Genomic DNA, 21,817 nt, shown 5'->3' on the forward strand with positions numbered 1-21,817 from the left:
ATACCTGTCCACCACGCTGCCAGGTTTAACCCGGTCGATGACAATGACCTGTTTGTTTTGATGATTGGCTGAAGTCAGCGTGATGCCTAGTGTTGCTCCTGGAGATTTGGCTATTTCCACTAACAGTGGACCAGATGCATTTGCCAGTGAGTCTGAACGGGAAAGAATGAAGTTATTTTAATAATTTGACCTTTTACTGCTTGCTGCTTCTTACAGTCTTAAAATGATCTTAGAGTAATCTACCAAAGTACAAATACCTTAAATATCTGTTTCACCAAGAACAGCACAGTGAAAAAGTTTAAGAGCATATATGTCCTTGAAAATATAACCAGACATGATTAGCAGGGGATTGCTTGCAGTGCTTTTCGGGCAAGTTAAACTGAGCTGTTTTACCCAGAAAAATGAGGCAGACCTTAGCGTGAGGTGGCAGAAAATGCCAACACATCAACAGCAATCACAACAAAAGAATCAACCCCAAAAAAACATTTTTTTAAATTTCACTGGCATTTGAGAAAAATTTTTTTTGCTGCAAGCTTCAATTTGTGTCTCTCTCTGTTAGTTTGGCTTTTTTTTTTTTTTTTTTTGCATATGTCTGTGTGTCTACATGTGGACTCACCGATGATAGTTACATCGTACTCAATTTGGAACAGGGCTTCCTGGCCACATTGGGCCAACACGCTGAGAGCATCACTGTGGTTTGCGTTGTGTAGTGGCACACCATCCACACTGAGGAGACGATCGCCAGGGCGCAGGGTACCTTCTCTGCATGCAGACACGCACACACATCCAAAAAAATGACATTGGATTTTGTGATACAGTGATTACAGAAGACAGGGATTGGACATTACAATTTGCATGTAGTTCCAGCTTTCTTTCTTCCATAAAATTCTAGCGTGTTTAATTTTAACACATCAACAGTTTATTGTCCTTCTTCACTATTCCTTTTACCATCACTATTTCAATCTGACTTCAGATTTGCCTATCTTGTGTCGCTAGGAAAATATTGCAAAAGCAAGCATATAATGTCAGTTAAAAATGACGAAATATCAAATGCCAAACCTTCCCTTTTTTCCCCAACATATTCTGTGTTCTTCATTCCTTCCACTCAGCCCTGTTTGTTCTTTAACTTAGTTCTTCATCTTGCTCATTTCCTTTCTGCCCAGCTAGATCCAAGCCTCTTTCTTCTCCTAACTTTCACTTCCACAATATTGTCTTGTGATCTCATCATCCTCTTTTCTCTCCCCTTATCTGTCTGAGACTTGCAGTAAAAATTCACCTTCATTTCAAATCAAGGACACACATGGAAACAGCATGAAATGTCTTCAGCATTTAAAATGTTGGTCTGTTTTCAGTGCCTGGTTAAAAAAACAACAACAATGAAAGCAAACAAACAAAAAACACTTATACAGAGAGATCCTCTGTGTTTTTAGAGGCACTCAGGAGGACCGTTTAGGCAATTTTTTACTTCCACAAAAATGGATGTGTAACATTTTGAATTTTTAATGCAGTGCGCCACATTAGAGCACTGATAGATGCTTTATGCTGATGTCAGAGTGCGAGTAACACTGAGCTGTAATCATACCAGCCAGATGTCTTCAAACAGGATGCTGATTGCCCTGAAGCCTTTCAACATGATGCGAGCTAAGCTATAACCCAAAGGCTCTATTGTGGCAGGAATTACTCCATGTGACAGGAGTATTTCTTGACAGATTTACACATTTTTCATCGGTTTTCAATATTGGTGCAGAATAACATACATGGTACATACAGGGTGTCGGATAAGCACATGAAAAGGTACAATACCAACAGGTGATTCCAGGAAAATTTCAGGAAATTTAAAATTTAAAGGTTCTACCATATGTTGATTGAAACAGATAAGCTTTTAGAACTTGACTGATATTTAACCTGTTTTTAGACCTGCAGGGTATCTTTCTATCTGTATCTGACAATGAAGTGAAAGCAGTTTCTTTGTGGTCCTGTAAAAAACACCATGGATCTCTAACACTTTCAGAGAAGGCACTTTAATTCCCACTGGGTAATTCTAAAAATGTAGACACTCCTGGGACTGTATGGTGCTGTGGATTAAGTTTTTTTTTTTCCAATTGGCATATAAATGGGATATAAAACAGCATGAATATCTCATTCGTTTCCCCAGGACTGACCCACATTTTGAAGACGATTTTCTTTAGAACGGTATTAGATGAGCTTCAGGGTGAAATAACTCAATAGTAAGAATTTAATCTTTAATCTTTGTCCTGGTCTGCCAGTTCTGTCTGTGAACTAGTGAAGGTTCAGTCGGTCTGTAAGGCCGTGTAATGTGTGATTATTTGATGAAGGTTTACACTTCTGTATATACAAATGACCAATTTGGCAACATCATTATATATCTGATGGGTCAGCAGTCGCTTTGACAAATCTAAGATGGATTTACAGCAACAATCAAGCCCTTATGAATCAAATGAAACTGTAAAATATCTTAATCAGTAGAAAGACGAGGCATTAAGTACTCAAGCTTAGTACTTTGGCACTTTTGCATCTGCTTTAAATATTGCTGCAGAGCAATCTCAAAACAGGACCTGTCAGAATAAAAATAGCAACTTACAGTTCGAATTTCTAGGAGGAAATGATTGCATCTGCTAAGTGATCAGAGAAGAAGGTTATATTCCAATGTTTTGTTGAAAAGGGACAGCTGAGTCAATCATGTTCTTCAAAATTGGAAATGTTGGGTGCTGAAGTTTGCCTAATGCTAGTGTTGATGTGTGACAATCAGATGTAAGATATTGCTTTATTACAAACCTCTAAAACAGGCTCAGTGGTCCTTATTGTGTAATAAATGGCTTTCCTATTTTGTGTTTTAATGATGGTGGGTGACAGCAGATCACTCTTAAAGCTCAGTGATTCACTTGTAATCACATAATTTTCACATTCAATCAATTCGTTGAACTGAAGTCCTTTGAAGCACACCGACTGAAAAACAAAACTGCTTTTCTTTTGTCTTTTTTAATGACTTTTGTGCTTTTAACTTTAAAAACAGTTTGAAAGAAAACCTCACAAACAAACCTCCACCAGAATATATGAGGTCTGACTTTCTATAAATGGTGGACTTTCTTTGGCCATCACAGTTATGGATATCTGTATATGTATATCTATATCCATTTTAAACATGGAAATTAGTTTTATTTCTAAAACAATATTATTTACACTATTTCTAGATGGTTTAATTATTACTGTGTGAGATCAGTTAAACAGTAGCAAAGCTGACATGTATATGAAAATGTCGTATTATGACTTAAACATCAAGCCTGAGACAGACACATGATGACAACATTAAAAGGATATGATGATTCATGCCATTGCAGCTATGAGTAACACATAACTGTCGACATACCAGTGACGGTCACTGGAAATGACACCATTATCCTTGGGGTCTATTCGCATGAAGGCACAGACAAATCTCCCAGACTCCCGACGGGAATGGGTTGAGCTGTGGTGTTGCTAGTTTACACTCAATGGAGGCCACTTCTTGTCTGGCTTTTATTTCTCCCAGACATTATTTTTAATGGGAAGACATTGCCCTTTTCACCTTCCAAAATGACTAAATAATCTCTATTTCTGGGTCTCACTGCATGTGTTTTTTATGTTTGTTTAGATATGTCAGTGTAACTGTGCTGGAGTATTTGCATTCACACATATTGATGCATATGTGTGAATGCAAATGCATTAAAGGGCATAAATGAAAATCCAACATGGCAGGTCTTCCACCATTATGCACCGCCAGTTTAAATGCACCTTGGTAGTGATTCTTTGTAATTCTGTTTAAGGGATAAGATACCGTTCTCAGAAAGGATATTCTGTTATTTGGTGTGTTTTGTAGGTATTGGAGAACACAGTCTAACTAGACGGCACAAAGTCTCCCATAGATGTTCAACTGACTTTAAATCAAGTGCCTGCAGAGATCATAGAATGCATTTCATATATTTTTATACTTATCAAGCCATTCAGTGACCCCTCAGGATGAATGGGGGCTATACCATCCTTGAAGAGACCACTGCTATCAGGATAGAAAGGTATCATCACTTAGACCAAGTGCATTGGCTTGCAGTGACACTGCAGACCCAAACCATGCCAGGAAAATGGCCCTACCATTTTCCATTCATTGTCAGTCTATTCGTCCATTCATCACCTACATGTGTGCCAGTTATTCTTGTTTAATCATGCATTCAGTACCTGTCTGCTGGGCCTCCTGGCCTGACATAGGTGACCACTAAAGGGCGTGATTTGTGCCAGTCCTCATGGGTACCGCCTGTAAGAGGAGCAGGGCAAAGCTCTTTACACTAAATTCTGGAGACACATTACAAAGAAATACCACATCAGCTTAATATTTACTTATTTATTTATCTACATTGCAGTAAATAAAAATGTGATACAGCATTTTTTTACCCTTATCCTAAAATGCTTTTAATGTATCATTTGTTGAGAAAATCGAATATTAAAATGTAAACTTCAGATCTTTAAATACAAATTTAGATGAACCGACAAAAACAAAGCAAGGGGAGTGATGTTGTCTTTCTTTTTGGTCTAGACAACCCAAAATGTGATGTGCAGATATGTGGATGCCAGGTCCTAGGAGGTTAACATTAACAAAGTAGAGAAACACTGCCAAACTACAACCATCACAAGGTGGCATTTCAAAAATATTCCTCTCAGTAGAATGAGTAGTATAATTAACTAATTTATTCATATATTTACTAAGCATAGACAAAATTCCTTTCTAATAAATATGGGAACAGCTGCTGTACAATATATTGCCAACAGTTCAATGTAGTGTAGATGACACCATTTCACTAATATGTTACTTCTAACTAAGTGCATAACCATAAAAAAAACATACAGTAATGGGCTTTTTTTAAGTGACAGATACCTCTCATGACGAAACCAAAACTGTTCCCTTCTTTGTGCAAACAGATGTCAATTGTCTTTGATATAACCCCTGAGGTGCTGTCTGGTGCTTTGAGTCAAGAAACACACACACAGAAACACAGAGAGAGAGAAAGAAAGAGAATTGAGGGATTAATCCGGCACAATTAAAATGTATCAGCATAACCTGAAGTTTACATCATGACATTAGAGCACTGATATTTAATGTAGAACAATTAAACAATAATAATTACTTGAATGCTCTTCAATTACACTGCACTACAAAACAAAACAAAAACACTCCTGTATTAAACTATGCATGGTATTTGAGTGTCAATTCAGGATTCCCTTAAATTTCTATACTTAAAAACTACACTTATTATCGTAAAATTAAATATCCTAAAATGAAAATAATGTTCTGAAGAGAGATGTTGAAGGTTCAAACATCCATCAGTGTTGTTTTCTGAGGCAAATCTATTCAGCTAGCCACAGCCTATCAAAATACAACACTATACAGCTCAATTTGGTTGAAAAATGAAAAGTTGTCTTCTCAGCAAATAATCTAGTTAAATGCCATTCCCATAGAGCATTTTTCCTTTTAAATATTAAAACCCCCTCATTTGTATCATCTATATAGCTTCATGTAGACTTTGTTTTTAATTGGGTTATGTCACATTGTGTGCTGCACTGTGAGTATAGCTGAGCAGGCCTCTTGGGAGTCCGTAGGGCGCATTGGTAGAGCAACATTTGGCACTGCTTTCTTGTAAGAAAGTTTGGTTTGTATTGTGCTGTTTGGAGAGGTGTTGAGGAGGAAAAGTATCCTTTTTACTTTTCTATCCAATTTAACTAATAGCTTGTCTTTTTGTGGGAATCTTTTCAGTGACATGAACAGATGTCTTTTCAACAAATCTTTTCATTTAGTTATTTTACAGGGTGGACATGTTCAAATGAAATAATTTTTCCTGTGTGTGTTTCCTCAGCATGTGCTGCAGATAAAATAAAATAGACAAGTGTAATAGATCCAGCAGTATAAATATTGTTCAGATGACACAGGACAAAGTTTTATAACGTTAAATAATCTAAAGCTATAAAATGACTATCAGTAAATCCCTATGATTGAGAAGTACAGTAAAGACAGGAGACTGTGCCAAGAGTTTAATCATTTAAATGAATGAAGGAGCTGTCTCTTAGCAAGTAAACAAATGTATCAATATCTAGCGCCAATGTTCAGTATCAATGAAGAAGTAGTATATACTATACATAGTGAGACCTTGGGGTGACATGCGGGTTTTGTCTGTATCTAGCTGTCATTTACATTTACTTTTCTATTCAGAATTACAATATTCATTCCAGTATCCGGCAATTTCTAATGTGATATTGGATAGGACCTTACTGACATCACTAACTCATATCTTAACGACTTTATAAATCACGTAGAAACAACCAGCCTAGCTGTACAAATACATACCTGTGGGGGGCAGTTCATACTCCACCTCCAGCAGAACCCTCTCTCCTACATTTTTCAATAAGCTGATTATCTCTTCGTGCCGCAGTTTGGTCAGATTGATCCCATTCACGGATTTGATGTAGTCCCCAACATTTAACTGGTCACTCCTGCACAAAGAAGGGACAAAAAGATGTAAAGGCTTGCACAAATGAGAAAGGCTTTAACCACATGTTTCTTTTTCCTTTTATAAAATGACCCATTTATGGTACAGAATATTGCTGAATAGCAAGACAGTCTGAATCTATGTATTCATCCTCATCTTAGAGGTTGACTGTGTTTCACTCACCTGGCTGCCAGTCCTCCAGGTCGTAAGTTTGATACACGTGGTTTTCCATCCTTATCAGTTCCTCCTGAGATGGTGAGGCCCAGTGTGCTGCCTTCTTTCTTCACCAGCTCCACCATAGTCACCCCCCGCAGAGCTTCTAACCAAACACACACACACACGCACATAAAAACGATACACACACAATACAGGCAGAGGGAAGGACATACCAATACACACACAGGGATGTGTACACAGACATATGTAGCCACACTCAAACATACAAAATACAGGAGAGGAATAAGTGGTTAGTGTCTGTTCATTCATTCCAATTCCTGGATTAAAGCTTTAATAGTTTCTAAAAGATAAAAACAAACTAAGACAATTGTTCCTGTTTGTCCTTGAGTGAGACACTGATCTCGTGTTGGCTTAAAAGAGCTGAAATGACTAAAACGTAATGTGAATTTCAGACAAGATAAGAATCAGATAATGATAATTAGGAGTGCCCTTTGTCTCTTGTTGTCACTCCACTTGAAGACTTCCTGGCAGGGATGAAAAGGTCTTTAAAGGTTAAAGTACACCAGCAGAAAGCAGAAGTTTAGATCAATTTTCACTTCCAGCTGAGAAATTAACAAAAGTAATCAACACTGCACCTAATATACTTTGCTGCTAAAACGTTATATTTTACAGAATCTGCAACTCTAACTGTCCTTATTAAACAAACAATCAAACAAAAAAGCAAACAAACAAATAATTTAGTAATTATTTGAAAAAACTGTCCACAAAATATACTACATTTTCTTGACCAATAATGTTACTTTCATTAACTTCGAAATAGCTGTTATGTACAGTTAAAACTCTAATGAATCCTCTGAAAGAAGGATCAAGGATTGGTGGACCACTCTGACTTTTTCAACATGAGGACAAAAGAACTGTGTAATGCAGAAGAACTACTTAATGCAATATTCCCTAAACACCTAAATAGACTACTCCATGAACCAAAGAAACACAACATTCATGAGAATTCCATCAAAATTCCAACACTTATTAAAAAACTATTTTTAGAGTGAGTTGAAGTTGTGTCATTTTTTTCGGTATTCTAAAACATATAAGGCCGATTGAGTTTGGTTAAGTCATGATGGGAGTAATTATTACTGGTCAAAAAAAATGGCATGAGTAAGAAAAATGTAAGACTTTCTAGGTTCATGAAAAGGCTAAGGAATTTGGTTCAAAACAGCCAGGGGAATCTTGGGAGATGAATAAGCCTTTACCAAAGTAATAAGTAAACTAAAACCCCAGAGCTGTCATGACATGGTGTTGCCTTCCCATTTGTCTATTTGTATCATTACCATTTACATACACCATGAGCGCACAGAAGCATTCCCATACACAAAAACACATCAACACACAAGCAGATGAGATAAAGCTTTTGTGTGATAGATGCCTAGATTAGGTACATCCCTCAGGCAACACTCAGGATCAGTGAAGTGCTTCACACCACAGTTATCTCTGATAGGCATTATGCAGCATATACAGGGACATGCACATTATTAGCAGAAAGGCACTCATTCATTCATTAGTCCTTGTGCTACTCACATTTGCATAAAAGCAACGCTTTTCCAAATGTAGTCTGGATGATGTGAACATTTTCTGAAGAGAATCCATCACTAATTTTTTTTTTCTGCAAAGCTGCAGAACTGAGGATGTTGGAATTCATAAAGTTTTGATCTTGTAGAATGATTTTTATACTGCACAAAAGAAAACTTGTAGAATGATTGATGTACTACAGAGAAATGGGAGGAGTATTACTGTACATGTAATAATGATGAGATAAACGGAAACACTTAAAATACAATAATAATAATAATTATTTTAAAATTTAAAATAATTTAAAAAAAATTCTTAATTTTTTAAAGCAAGCAAAGTGACCTAAGTTCTAGGAATGTAGCTGACTTATGTACAAATTGATAAAGATGTGACCTAAAAGATGATCAGAAAGAGGTCACAGATACATAACACAGAATAATAATAATACTAATAATAGACCTATTTAAAACTTCACGGGGAAACAAGCAGAAAACAATTCTTTTTTAAAGATTCCTTAAGCCTAGAAGAAGTTAATGAAAAGATGATGAAAATATAACTGAAGGCTCTCAACCTTTGACGAGCCATAAATTACAGTTTTCATTCATGTTGTCAATTATAGTGTATTGTTGGGCAATCATCAATAATGAGGAGGTTATAAAACAGCTAAAAAAGCTAAGGGGAAAAAAAAATCAGTATTAGTCATCAGCTCGACTAAATGTGTAGTTTTGGACCTTTGGTTAGTCATGACTCAGATATAAATGTGTGCTTTCTAGAAAAGCAGCCAAAAAAAAACAAACTTAGAAAGCTTTCTTAGGTAAGATGTTTACTTTAGAAGACCAAGTTTAATTGTGACCATTGGTAATTTCCAAGAAATACATTTTTTTAAAGCATTGGCTACTGGCTACACCCCTTTAAACAGAATTTTTAGGATATACCTTAAAAAACACAGACAGAGAACAAGAGAGAAAGTGACAGACAGAAAATTACACATTACAGGGAGTGCAGAATTATTAGGTAAATGAGTATTTTGTCCACATCATCCTCTTCATGCATGTTGTCTTACTCCAAGCTGTATAGGCTCAAAAGCCTACTACCAATTAAGCATATTAGGTGATGTGCATCTCTGTAATGAGAAGGGGTGTGGTCTAATGACATCAACACCCTATATCAGGTGTGCATAATTATTAGGCAACGTCCTTTCCTTTGGCAAAATGGGTCAAAAGAAGGACTTGACAGGCTCAGAAAAGTCAAAAATAGTGAGATATCTTGCAGAGGGATGCAGCAGTCTCAAAATTGCAAAGCTTCTGAAGCGTGATCATCGAACAATCAAGCGTTTCATTCAAAATAGTCAACAGGGTCGCAAGAAGCGTGTGGAAAAACCAAGGCGCAAAATAACTGCCCATGAACTGAGAAAAGTCAAGCGTGCAGCTGCCAAGATGCCACTTGCCACCAGTTTGGCCATATTTCAGAGCTGCAACATCACTGGAGTGCCCAAAAGCACAAGGTGTGCAATACTCAGAGACATGGCCAAGGTAAGAAAGGCTGAAAGACGACCACCACTGAACAAGACGCACAAGCTGAAACATCAAGACTGGGCCAAGAAATATCTCAAGACTGATTTTTCTAAGGTTTTATGGACTGATGAAATGAGAGTGAGTCTTGATGGGCCAGATGGATGGGCCCGTGGCTGGATTGGTAAAGGGCAGAGAGCTCCAGTCCGACTCAGACGCCAGCAAGGTGGAGTACTGGTTTGGGCTGGTATCATCAAAGATGAGCTTGTGGGGCCTTTTCGGGTTGAGGATGGAGTCAAGCTCAACTCCCAGTCCTACTGCCAGTTTCTGGAAGACACCTTCTTCAAGCAGTGGTACAGGAAGAAGTCTGCATCCTTCAAGAAAAACATGATTTTCATGCAGGACAATGCTCCATCACACGCGTCCAAGTACTCCACAGCGTGGCTGGCAAGAAAGGGTATAAAAGAAGAAAAACTAATGACATGGCCACCTTGTTCACCTGATCTGAACCCCATTGAGAACCTGTGGTCCATCATCAAATGTGAGATTTACAAGGAGGGAAAACAGTACACCTCTCTGTACAGTGTCTGGGAGGCTGTGGTTGCTGCTGCACGCAATGTTGATGGTGAACAGATCAAAACACTGACAGAATCCATGGATGGCAGGCTTTTGAGTGTCCTTGCAAAGAAAGGTGGCTATATTGGTCTCTGATTTGTTTTTGTTTTGTTTTTGAATGTCAGAAATGCATATTTGTGAATGTGGAGATGTTATATTGGTTTCACTGGTAAAAATAAATAATTGAAATGGGTATATATTTGGTTTTTGTTAAGTTGCCTAATAATTATGCACAGTAATAGTCACCTGCACACACAGATATCCCCCTAAAATAGCTAAAACTAAAAAGAAACTAAAAACTACTTCCAAAAACATTCAGCTTTGATATTAATGAGTTTTTTGGGTTCATTGAGAACATGGTTGTTGTTCAATAATAACATTATTCCTCAAAAATACAACTTGCCTAATAATTCTGCACTCCCTGTTCATAGAAATTTATAGGTATGTAGCTAGTGGTAGTTGGTGTTGGCCACTCACCAGGTATGCTGTGTCTTCTCGAGGCCATGGTATGCTCTGGTCCAGAGATATCCTTAGTTTTCCCATATGGTCCATCATCTAAAGAGAAAAGAGAAACAGAATTGAACTTTAGTATTTTTAAATGTATTTTGGAACAGTTAAAGCTTCAATATTTTGACTGTGACAAGGCAAAAATGATTAGTTTATATGAACCCGAGGAAGGAGCTTGGAAAGAAAAGCGTCTGGACTTCTTTGAGTTGCTTGAAGACGTTTCACCTCTCATCAGAGAAGCTTCTTCAGTTCTAAGGTCAAATGGCAGAGAGTCCCAGATTTAAACCCAGTGGGAGTTTCCCCCCAAAGAGGGACAAAGTGATCCTGGTGATCCTCTACCTAATCACATGAGCCAAGGTGTGAAAGCGGGTGTGGGTCACAATCAGCCAAGGTGTCGGGTGAGCCCATTGTGAAACCTGGCCCCACCTTATCATGTGATTTCCTGAGATCAGATGGCCCAGGATGTGAGTGGGCGTTAAGGTGTCTGGGAAGGGATCTCAAAACTGGATTATAGATGGCAGACAGTTGGTGTCGTAAACCACCGCCTCTGTTCAAAGATGGTCGCTCACAGTGGACATAAATGGCTTCTTTCACTCCTCTTTCAAACCATCTGTCCTCTCTGTCCAAAATGTGAACATTGGCATCCTCGAAAGAGTGTCCTTTATCCTTAAGATGCAGATGGACAGCTGAGTCTTGTCCCGTGGAGGTGGCTCTTCTATGTTGTGCCATGCGCTTGTGAAGTGGCTGTTTGGTCTCTCCGATGTAGAGGTCTGGGCATTCCTCGCTGCACTGTACAGCATACACCACATTGTTAAGTTTGTGTTTAGGAGTTTTGTCTTTCGGGCTAACCAGTTTTTGTCCGAGTGTGTTGCTGGGTCTGAAGTACACTGGGATGTCGTGCTTGAAGAGAACCCTCCTGAGTTTTAGACTACGATGACCTGGATGACTGAGAACCTTCACAGACGAACCCGAGGATGAATTATCAGGTTTGCTTGGGGTGCACTGTACGTATGGCTATCTGACTCAACAGAAAGTCCTCAACACAAATAATGAAGGACACCACAAACGAATAACTACATAAAAGACCAAAAAATTCCATTTATTAATGGTGCTTATATACTGTAACCATACACCTAAAGACCTGTTTAGAAAAGCAATCATGCTAACACTGTCGGCACCTTTTTAGCTCACTTTCAACACAGGAATCACATTTCATATCTTAACTGACTGTGGTGTCCTCCCAAACTTCTCACATGTGATACTGAATATATGAAATTTGTAGCAACATAATAATACCCCTGCACATTAGTTTATGACCATAAGATGATCACAAAGCTCTTTTGTTTTTGATTTGGACTTTGTTATTCAGATATATCATTTCATTCACACTCTCATTCACACCTGTACACAGCTTCCGTAAATTGTATTGCTTGTCAGTGATGGTACTGTTGAGTAATGGTTTCTGCTCCCAGTTTCAGTTGACACTGGTCTGAGCATATCTGATGATGATTCTGAGAGGTACAACAAAAATGTCTGATAGCTAATCCATGACTGAGAATGTAAAGACAAGCCTGCAGCACTGCATCTGTTACTTCTATCAATCTTTTTTTTCCTTAAGGATCAAAGGGGTTTCATGCCCCAACTGAACAGATGCAAACACAGTTGGCCTTCCTGCCTTTAGAGCTGCAAATATTCTCTAAATGCTTCTTCGAGGGAATTTTCTCCCTTGTAAGAGTTTTTTTTTTTAAAGAAATGCTGTGTAAAATGTTGAAAAAAAAAAAACACCCCACATTTGTAATCTCCGTACTACAACTGAAATTGCATCAGTTTTGCACACTACTATGTGAAGATTACATGTAAGGGAGATTTTCCAGTTACCTACACACTGTCACTTTAACTAACTTTAAGTAGGTTGACACATTGGCAAATACCCAGAAGAGCTGTTGAAGGAAGTCTCCTGCCAGTTTGAACAATGAAACAGAGGCCAACACTATATGTCACATTTGGGGGAACAGATGTCATGCTTTATAGTCTGCGGCAGAGACTTTCTGGCAAATATCTAGAAGACATTTAATATTTTATTTTTCTTCTGCTCAGATCACCACAGCTTTCTAAAGCTGTTCTTTTTTTGTTCCTAAATTAAAAGCACAGGAGGGAATCTTGTATACAAACTTAAATTAAATGTCACAATGCCTGCCTGTCTACATACTTGCAGTAACCACTTTCCTTTTTAATTGGGAGGTTCTTCCAATAAAGAAAGTACTTTTTGAATACAATATCAATGATGTGATCATGAATATGAAGCAGTTGCACAGCTGCAGTTTCCAGTTTTAATTCCTGTCTAGCTAACAAAGATAATAGTAATTCTGCCTGTAGGTGGTGTCAATGTGCTCTATCTACAAGTGAGCCACCCGCTGACAGCGTGACTGCAACTTTTCTTTTTTATACATATCTGCAAAATTAATTTGGCTCTGCATGAATTGTCCAGGAATGTCTTTCTGCTTTTTATGAAGAAGAACAAAGAGGGGCCAGAAATTATTGCGGATATAACTGAATATCACTAAATATATGTATTTGATGCATCATAATGTCCTTTTGGCACTAGTATCACACAATAATGCAAATAAATCGAAGCTGCTCTTTTCTTTTCTACCATAGAACGAATATAGAGCTTTTGTGTAAGGAATCATTAATTTTTTTTTACTATAAATCTGCTTTTCCTTTTCAATCTATTATTGAGTACAATTATATTAATGCACATATTTTAAGGACTCATCTATGATATATTAAGGATATTAAGTATTTTGCTAACCCACACTCTTTAACTTAGTTTGACAGCAGCTGCGACAGCAGAGCTGAGCTTGTTGTTGTTGTTGTGACTCTGAAGGGAAAGGATGTGTCCTACTTTACAACCTCTGCTCCATCGGAGGGATGGGATAAGTTTAACAATTCATAAACCACTTCCCAGTTATTTTCATACTCTAATTCAGAAGTTGCATTAAAACCAGGCACAATTATGCCACAGCTTAAACATAAATGTCTTAGCCAATTTTCCAAAATAAATGCATATTTGTAATGCTGTTCCAGAGCAACATTTTAAATCAGCTTACTACCATTAGCAGAGTAAGCACTTAAAAAACATTTGTAACAGTACCAAAGAAACCGCAAACGTTAGCTGGCCAGAATTAACGATTGTGTGACATATTACTTTAACAGCCAAATTAACAAGGTATTTGCTTTCTATATTTTACTAATATGTCAAGAAATCTCTGTATGTTGTCAGTCTTCACACTGGGCAGGCCTAATGCTAAGGGTCAGAGTAAGTGCTCTAAGTTTTATTTTAATCACCAGAAGCAAAAGTAACATCATGTTCAGACAGTTCAGAAAGTATTCTATATTCAATTCCACCAGGATCAACACATTTTTTCTTCTTTTTTTTTTATTGTTGTCACTACATGTTCCTGAAATTATTGACATTCTATGATCTCTAGTTGCCACATTGCTGCTAGTGTCTTCCTGTGTGGTAGCGAGTTTCCTGTGACATCTACCTTCCCTGATACTGACAGGACTAAAAATAGTCCTGTAGGAGTAGGAGCAGAAACACATTTGAGGTAGAAGGATATAAGTACACATAAACCCTTTTTAATCACTACAAGTGTACGCCTGTGAGTGCAGAAACTCCATTCATTTTTAATAGAATTAAAATCTATACATTGGTCTGGCGGTTTGCACAGTTGACTAATGGCTCATTCAGTTTACAACATGAAAGAGCAGAAAGGTTAGGTCAGCATATGAGTTGGTGTGGGTTTTTTTTTTAATGTGTTTTATGTTTTTGAGCTTGCGTATCTATCCTTTTTCTGTGTCTAAATATCATAATTAGTTACAATGTTTATGTTGTTTATTCAACATATGCATAACTCCTTCACTGTCAAGGCTTTGGCCTTTAAACAAATTGGTGAACTAAATTTTATTGTGTGCCGGGTGGTGGCCAGGAGCGGAGGCCCTGGCGGACCGATCCCCGGCTGCCAATTGGGACATGGAATGTCACCTCTCTGGTGAGTTAGTGCGTGAGGTTGAGAGGTACTGGCTAGATATAGTCGGGCTCACCTCTACGCATGACTTGGGCTCTGGAACCAGTCTTCTGGAGAGGGGCTGGACTCTGTCTCAGTCTGGAGTTGCCCCTAATGAGAGGCGGCGGGCTGGGGTGGGTATGCTAATATCCCCTCGGCTTGCTGCTGGTACGTTGGGGTTCTTCCCGGTGGATGAGAGGGTTTGTTCCCTCCGCCTTAGGGTCGGGGAACGGATCCTGACTGTCATCTGCGCTTATGCGCCGAGTGGCAGTTCAGAGTACCTGGGTGGGGTGCTGGAAGGTGCTCCACCTGGAGACTCTGTTGTCCTGCTGGGAGACTTCAATGCTCACGCGGGTAACAACAGCGAGACCTGGAGGGGCGTGTTTGGGAGGATCGGCCTCCCTGATCTGAATCCGAGCGGTGTTTTGTTATTGGACTTCTGTGCAAATCACAGTTTGGCCATAACGAACACCTTGTTCAAACAGAAGAGTGTCCATAAGTGCACGTGGCACCAGGATGCTCTAGGCCGCAGGTCGATGATCAATTTTGTAATCGTATCACCCGACCTGCGACCATATGTTCTGGACACTCGGGTAAAGAGAGGGGCTGAGCTGTCAACTGATCACCACCTGGTGGTGAGTTGGATCAGGTGGCGGGGGAGGATGCTAGACAGACCCGGTGCACTTAAACGTGTAGTAAGCGTGTGCTGGGAACGTCTAGCAGAGGCCCCAGTCCACGAGATCTTCAACGCACACCTCCGGCAGAGCTTCAACAGCATTCCGAGGGATACTGGGGACATTGAGTCCGAATGGACCATGTTCAGCATCTCCATTGCTGAAGCTGCTGCATTGAGCCCCGAACCAAATGGTGGACACCAGAGGTGAAGGGAGACACCAGGCTGAAGAAGGAGTCCTATCGGGCTTGGTTAGCCTGTGGGACTCCGGAGGCAGCCGACAGGTATCGACAGGCCAAGCGGAACGCAGCTCGGGCAATGGCTGAAGCAAAAACTCGGGTGAGGGAGGAGTTCGGAGAGGCCATGGAAAAAGACTTTCAGACTGCCTCGAAGAGATTCTGGCAAACTGTCAGGTGTATCAGGAGGGGAAAGCGGTGCTCTACCTGCACTGTGTATAGTGCTGGCCTCTCCCTTAGAGATAGGGTGAGAAGTTCGGCCATCCGGGAGGGGCTCAGAGTAGAGCAGCTGCTGCTCCACATCGAAAGGAGCAGCTGAGGTGGTTTGGGCATCTGACAAGGATGCCTCCTGGGCGCCTCCTGGGTGAGGTGTTCCGGGCATATTGCACCGGGAGGAGGCCCCGGGGCAGACCCAGGACACGCTGGAGAGATTATATCTCTCGGCTGGCCTGGGAACGCCTTGGTGTTCCCCCAGATAAGCTGGAGGAGGTGGCTGGGGAGAGGGAGGTCTGGGTTTCTCTGCTTAGGCTGCTGCCGCCGCGACCCGGCCCCGGATAAAGCGGATGAAGATGGATGGATGGATGGATGGATGGATGGATGGATGGAAATTTTATTGTAAAAAACTTCGTTGTATCCTTTAACCTTAATTAATGTGTCACATGCATTTATGCAAAGCACAATTACAAAAATTAATATTTCCACAGAACATAAAATATTTTAAAAATCCATGGTAGCATATTTAAAGCGAAGCTTTTATATATAGCTTGTAGTTTTACCTTTATCGACCATTTGATGTCTTTACAAGAAACAGTTCAGCAATATATAAAGTGATATCCTCTAACAATGACACAATTTCCTGGCTTCTAACAATTTCAAATATGCAGTGCTGTCCCACTGGAAATGCTTAGAAATCAGTTCTCTTCCCAGCAGTAACAGTTAAAAGGAGGCCATTGTTGTTGTGTCTCAGAGTCTAGAGATCTTCACAGAGGTGTAATAAGTTTAATAATTCATAAGTTGTGGATTCAATTTAGCTTTAAACTGCTTTCATAAGTTATATGGCTGGCTGTTCCTGCTGTGGGGCTGTCACAAGTATAATGGACCCTAAAGGCTGCTCATCAACACACACACGCATGCTTACATGCAAAATATGTGCATGAAAATAAAACTCAAGCATGCTAGAAAATACAAATGTACACTTGCAAAGACATCAGGAATGCTTTCAGCAACTTGGCCATCTCTGCCGCACTGACTGGATGTAAGACAAACTGATTTAGTCACAACTTACCCCCTCGAGCACTATGAATCTGCAGCTCTCATCCTCCAAACCCACATATCTCCAGTGCCAGAGTTTCTGTGACTGAGGTATCAGATCACTACAAACTTGTTTGTCATAACAGGCCTTTGGAAGCATAGCACATCATCTGCTAGCAATACTAGTCTTTTTCAATGGATATACATATCATCTTCACACTGACACTTTTTCTTTTTAAAACCTTTTTTTCCACTGCCTCTCTTCTCGGTTCCCCAACACTTTCTGATAAATTAGTGCCTCCGAGTGAATAATTTGAATGTGATTAGGCTAATGACTGCCGGCACTGTCAGCTCACCAAACAGGTTGAGTTACAGAAGAGGCGTCAGGCCAGATTTCCTCCTGCAGCAGAAGTGCTGGCATAATGCTTACAGCATGAGTATCTTTTCAAGCAGAGACAGTAATGACTTTAGCATGTGCTGGGCAGGTTTTACAGAACAAAGGATGGATGTCATTGGACAAATACAAAGTAATTTTTGTACAACAGGTTTTAAGTTCAGATTCATTGCTCTGTAGCAACAATGGCACAGCTGTTAAATGAAAAGGGCTGAATTATTTTAAATGTTTATTATTTTCCGAACAAAACTAAACAGCTGAACAGAAATTGCAATATACTTATGTTGTTACAGTTACATGTAGCATGCCAACATTTCTTGTCAGCTAAATGTTCACTCAGGATATACTGCAAAAGCAATATGCTACTGTATGTGTGCATGTGTGTGCCCCACAACAGATGTTACATGTTTCACACACACACACACACACACACACACACACACACACACACACACACACACACACACACACACACACACATATATATATATATATATATATATATATATATATATATATTTTTTTTTTTTTTTTTAAATTAAAATAAGTGAAAAACCCATAGTGATGCATTTTTAATGCATGAAGTCACTCACTGTTGGCTGTGTGAGCTGATGAAAAAGTGAGTGACCAAAATAGTTACAATACAGCCTACAGCTCTGTGCTATGCAGAATGAAAAATGAACAAGACACTGATTTTTGTGCCACCCTAAATTAAATTCAAGCCTCAGCCTGGCCACCACCACAAAATTGTGGCATCTCCATTGCAAATAAATGAATGAATAAATTAAAGGAAACAGAAAAAAAGAATTAATGTGAAGAAATAAGACTAAAAAAACATCCATGCACCAAAACGCACAATTATTTGTGTATCAAAGTATCATATTACTTTGATACACAAATAATTGTACTTTTTGGTGCACACACACCCACACACCCACAGACACACAGACACACAGTAGCACATTGCATGTATGCATGCATATATGATATATTTTAAGTGTTTTATGGGGTTGTAGGTCAAAAAATTCTGGGTACACTCTGGGACAGACAAACATTCACACTCACATTCACACCTATGGGCAATTTAGAATGACCAAATATAAATATACTCAGATCAGGAACATGGTAATCGCATGTAGTTTTGTACACTGAAGACTGGTACTAAGTCATGCTGAAAAAAGGGAATCGGCATCTTTATCAAACTTGGGATGGAGGCATGAAGTGCTCTAAAATCACACAACCACAGCAAGCACTTCAAATCATCATGTCTGTGGAAATTTCACACTAGACTTCAAACAACTTTGATTTTATACTTCTTTACTCTTCCTCCAGACTCTAAGATCTTGATTTTGATATGAAATGTAAAATTTACTTTGATCTGTACAGAGGACTTTGGACCAGTAGGCAACAGTCCAGTTCTTATTCTCCAGTCTCTGGTTCAGTGTGGCTTTCAGAGACTATTGTTTAACATATAGTTTGAACCAATATGGAAATATAGTTACTGCTGAAATGACCCAGATGCAGATAAAAGTGTTGCCCAGTTTTAAACTAGATGTATGAAAGTCTTTGATCTGCGAAATGTGGATATTTGCATTTCAAATGGTGAGTTTTGAATTAGCAGAAAACACTTGAGAATATGGTGTCAAGATAGCAATGCAAAAAGTGAATTGGAAAGTAGCAAAGGTTTTGAGCAAAACAATATTGGGGTATTTTTCATGTATCAATACACCAAGCTGATGTTTAGCTTAAACAACTAATCATCTACCTCTCAACCACAGATCAAATCAATGTTGAGCTTCTAATCTGAATTTGATAAGTTGATATTTACTGACAAGCATAGCACTAAAATGAATACATATCATGATCATACTCTGACCTACAGTTTGAAAGCACATAATTAGGAAAACACCTTCCTACACACAATCTTAGTTTAACCATTTCTTTCTTTAGCAATCACACAAAAACACTCAGGGGTATATAACAGTACTTACTAGACACAACACCCCAACAACTTAATCATAGATATACATACAAACATAAATTTACACTCTCTCAAGTACACACAGAGTGGTTTCTCCAAATGTGACAACAAAGTGGATGCATGGGTGACTCTAGGTGTCACCTCGTTGTGCTTATTATTATACACATGCATATACACAGCAGAGCCTCTTATTGGTAAGTTGATGCCACTCATTTAAAAGCAATTCTGTAGAGATCCATCACTGAATATAGAGAGACAAAGGGGTTTGTAACTGCAATGTGAACTTTGTATGTTTTCACCCCTGGCTTTCATTTGTAGTCATGAAAAAGTGAATAATTTCCATAACAAGAGCAAATTTGCATAGGCAAAAATTTGTGACTAGTTGCAGTCTGACCGTAGAGATTTAAGAATTCATCAAAATCTGTAAACTGAAATGAATGAAAATCTGTCACTGACGATATGTTTGGAAGAACACATCAATGCCAAGAATGTAGCAGCACTGTACACAATAGTAAATATTAACATAATAAGGTTTTATTTATGATGTTTCTCCTGGACTAATATGCATAATACACTTGAATGAGCTGTGATTGCAGAGAGCAGCTGCCAGGTATGTTTGTATGAAAGTGGAAGAAGGCTTCATGTGAAAAGAATGCAGCACTACTCAGTCAGGCTTCTCAGGGTGCATAAAAGAGAACACAAGATCCAATTGAAAAGAAGCGAACAGAGTAACTCAGCCTATTCGTTTTGTTGAATAAGAAATTAAAGGTAGAAACGCAAAATGATGACTCCGCAGGGGTCTAAGGTAGAAAACCAAAATGACTGCTCTCCGGGGGTCTAAGTGTTAAAGCAAGCACACTATTATAATCATTCGCTATTCACTAAACCATCAAGTAGGCGTCACAAAACAAATGAACAAGCGTGCTGCTGAAGTGTTCAGAAAAAGAGATACACCTGTTTGTTCAATGCAGGAAAATGAGAAGAAAAAGACAGAAGACAGACTGACAAGTATGCATATTTTCAAACAAACTTACATAAACTAGCAATGACACTTTAACTTTATGTTAATTTTGATTTGCAAGAAAAGCAAAATGCAACGGAAATCCAGGAAATAGTCATTCACATCGTCTATATGTCTGCCATAATTATTTGTAGATTCCTTAGTGTGGCCGACAGGTAATGGGAGACTAACTCAAGAAAGCCATTATCCACGTATAAAGGCCCTTCCCTGACATTAACTGAAGAGTGTCTTGCTGTGAGGTTGCAATGAGTCACCATACATCTATAGAATAATCTTAATATGATGATGTAGTGTATGTGTGTAGTACCCTGTATAACCAGAAACATACAGCTTAACCCTTAAAATTACCCAACTAAGATCCCTTTTAACCTTTCTTCAGACTTCTCAAATTCCAACAAGTCTGGAAGAAAGCTATGCAGCCTTTCAATTGTGTGGTGTTACTCTAGACCATTAGTGGTAATGTTACTAAATATTTTTGCTTGTTTAGGTCACACTACCTTGAAATTGTTACTGCCCTTTAATGATCATAACGACAACAAATGCCAGTGTATCTGAAGAAATAACATACATTTTTCCTCTGTTACATCAAGTTTCAGTGTCACACAAGCACCATAAAAATCAATGACCCGGTCACTGGTATGTCTTTGTTTCACATTCACTGTAGGGCTATTTTGATTTTTTTCTAGTGGACCCTGATTGACTCATTATAAAGAATTGATATCTTCAATAGGAATGAATGGAGATGACAGGTAAGAACAACACAGAAAAAGACTAAAACATCATTTGTTCTGGTCTTTTCATGAAAATTGTTCACAATCTGCTTCTTAGGTCTGATGACATTATCCATTTCCAGGTCCCAACTCTTCTCAGTTACCAAATTAAACAAACACTGTGGTATCACTGAGAGTTAAAAATCGTCCAAATTCTGTCATCTCCAATGAATGGTCAGTGTGGCTGTTCTCCCAGGCGTTACAATGCCGCCCAAGGCCCAAGTGCATTTCTCGGCTTTTAACAAAATGCTATACGTCGCCAGGTGTTTCATCTGATTTGAGGTGTTACCTCCTTTGACAGTATCACAGTATCACCTTAAAGCACTTGTTGCAGGCTGCTGTGTTTGCATCTTTTGCTGTGAAGTACAGCCAGACTTGTGACCGCCTCTCCTTGGGCATTTTTAATCTGTAGCTTTGCTCTAAAAGAACGTACGTACCTGGGCCCACCTACTACGCTTGCAAAGGTAAAATTATTGGCTAGAATTCAAAGTGTATTACATCTCAGGGAAAAAAAA

At 38.9% G+C, this 21,817-nt stretch overlaps 1 protein-coding gene across 2 annotated transcripts in view; it reads right to left on the bottom strand.

Annotated features, from left to right (window-relative positions):
* The window catches only part of grip2b (glutamate receptor interacting protein 2b), a 293,179-nt gene that overhangs the window by 40,564 nt on the left and 230,798 nt on the right, over positions 1–21,817 (bottom strand). For both annotated transcript variants that reach the window (XM_085407118.1, XM_085407117.1), the window contains exons 2-8: positions 10,877–10,954; positions 6,711–6,846; positions 6,386–6,531; positions 4,922–5,008; positions 4,228–4,303; positions 617–762; positions 5–152 (exon numbers count right to left, since the gene is read on the bottom strand). In XM_085407118.1, the coding sequence (XP_085263244.1) occupies positions 5–152; positions 617–762; positions 4,228–4,303; positions 4,922–5,008; positions 6,386–6,531; positions 6,711–6,846; positions 10,877–10,954 (817 nt within the window). The remainder of the gene's footprint in view (positions 1–4; positions 153–616; positions 763–4,227; positions 4,304–4,921; positions 5,009–6,385; positions 6,532–6,710; positions 6,847–10,876; positions 10,955–21,817) is intronic.

This window comes from Rhamphochromis longiceps, linkage group LG5 (genome assembly GCF_057381845.1).
Source record: "Rhamphochromis longiceps isolate RC_006_pf linkage group LG5, R_longiceps_female_GT1.1, whole genome shotgun sequence".
NCBI classification, from domain to species: Eukaryota; Metazoa; Chordata; class Actinopteri; order Cichliformes; family Cichlidae; genus Rhamphochromis; species Rhamphochromis longiceps.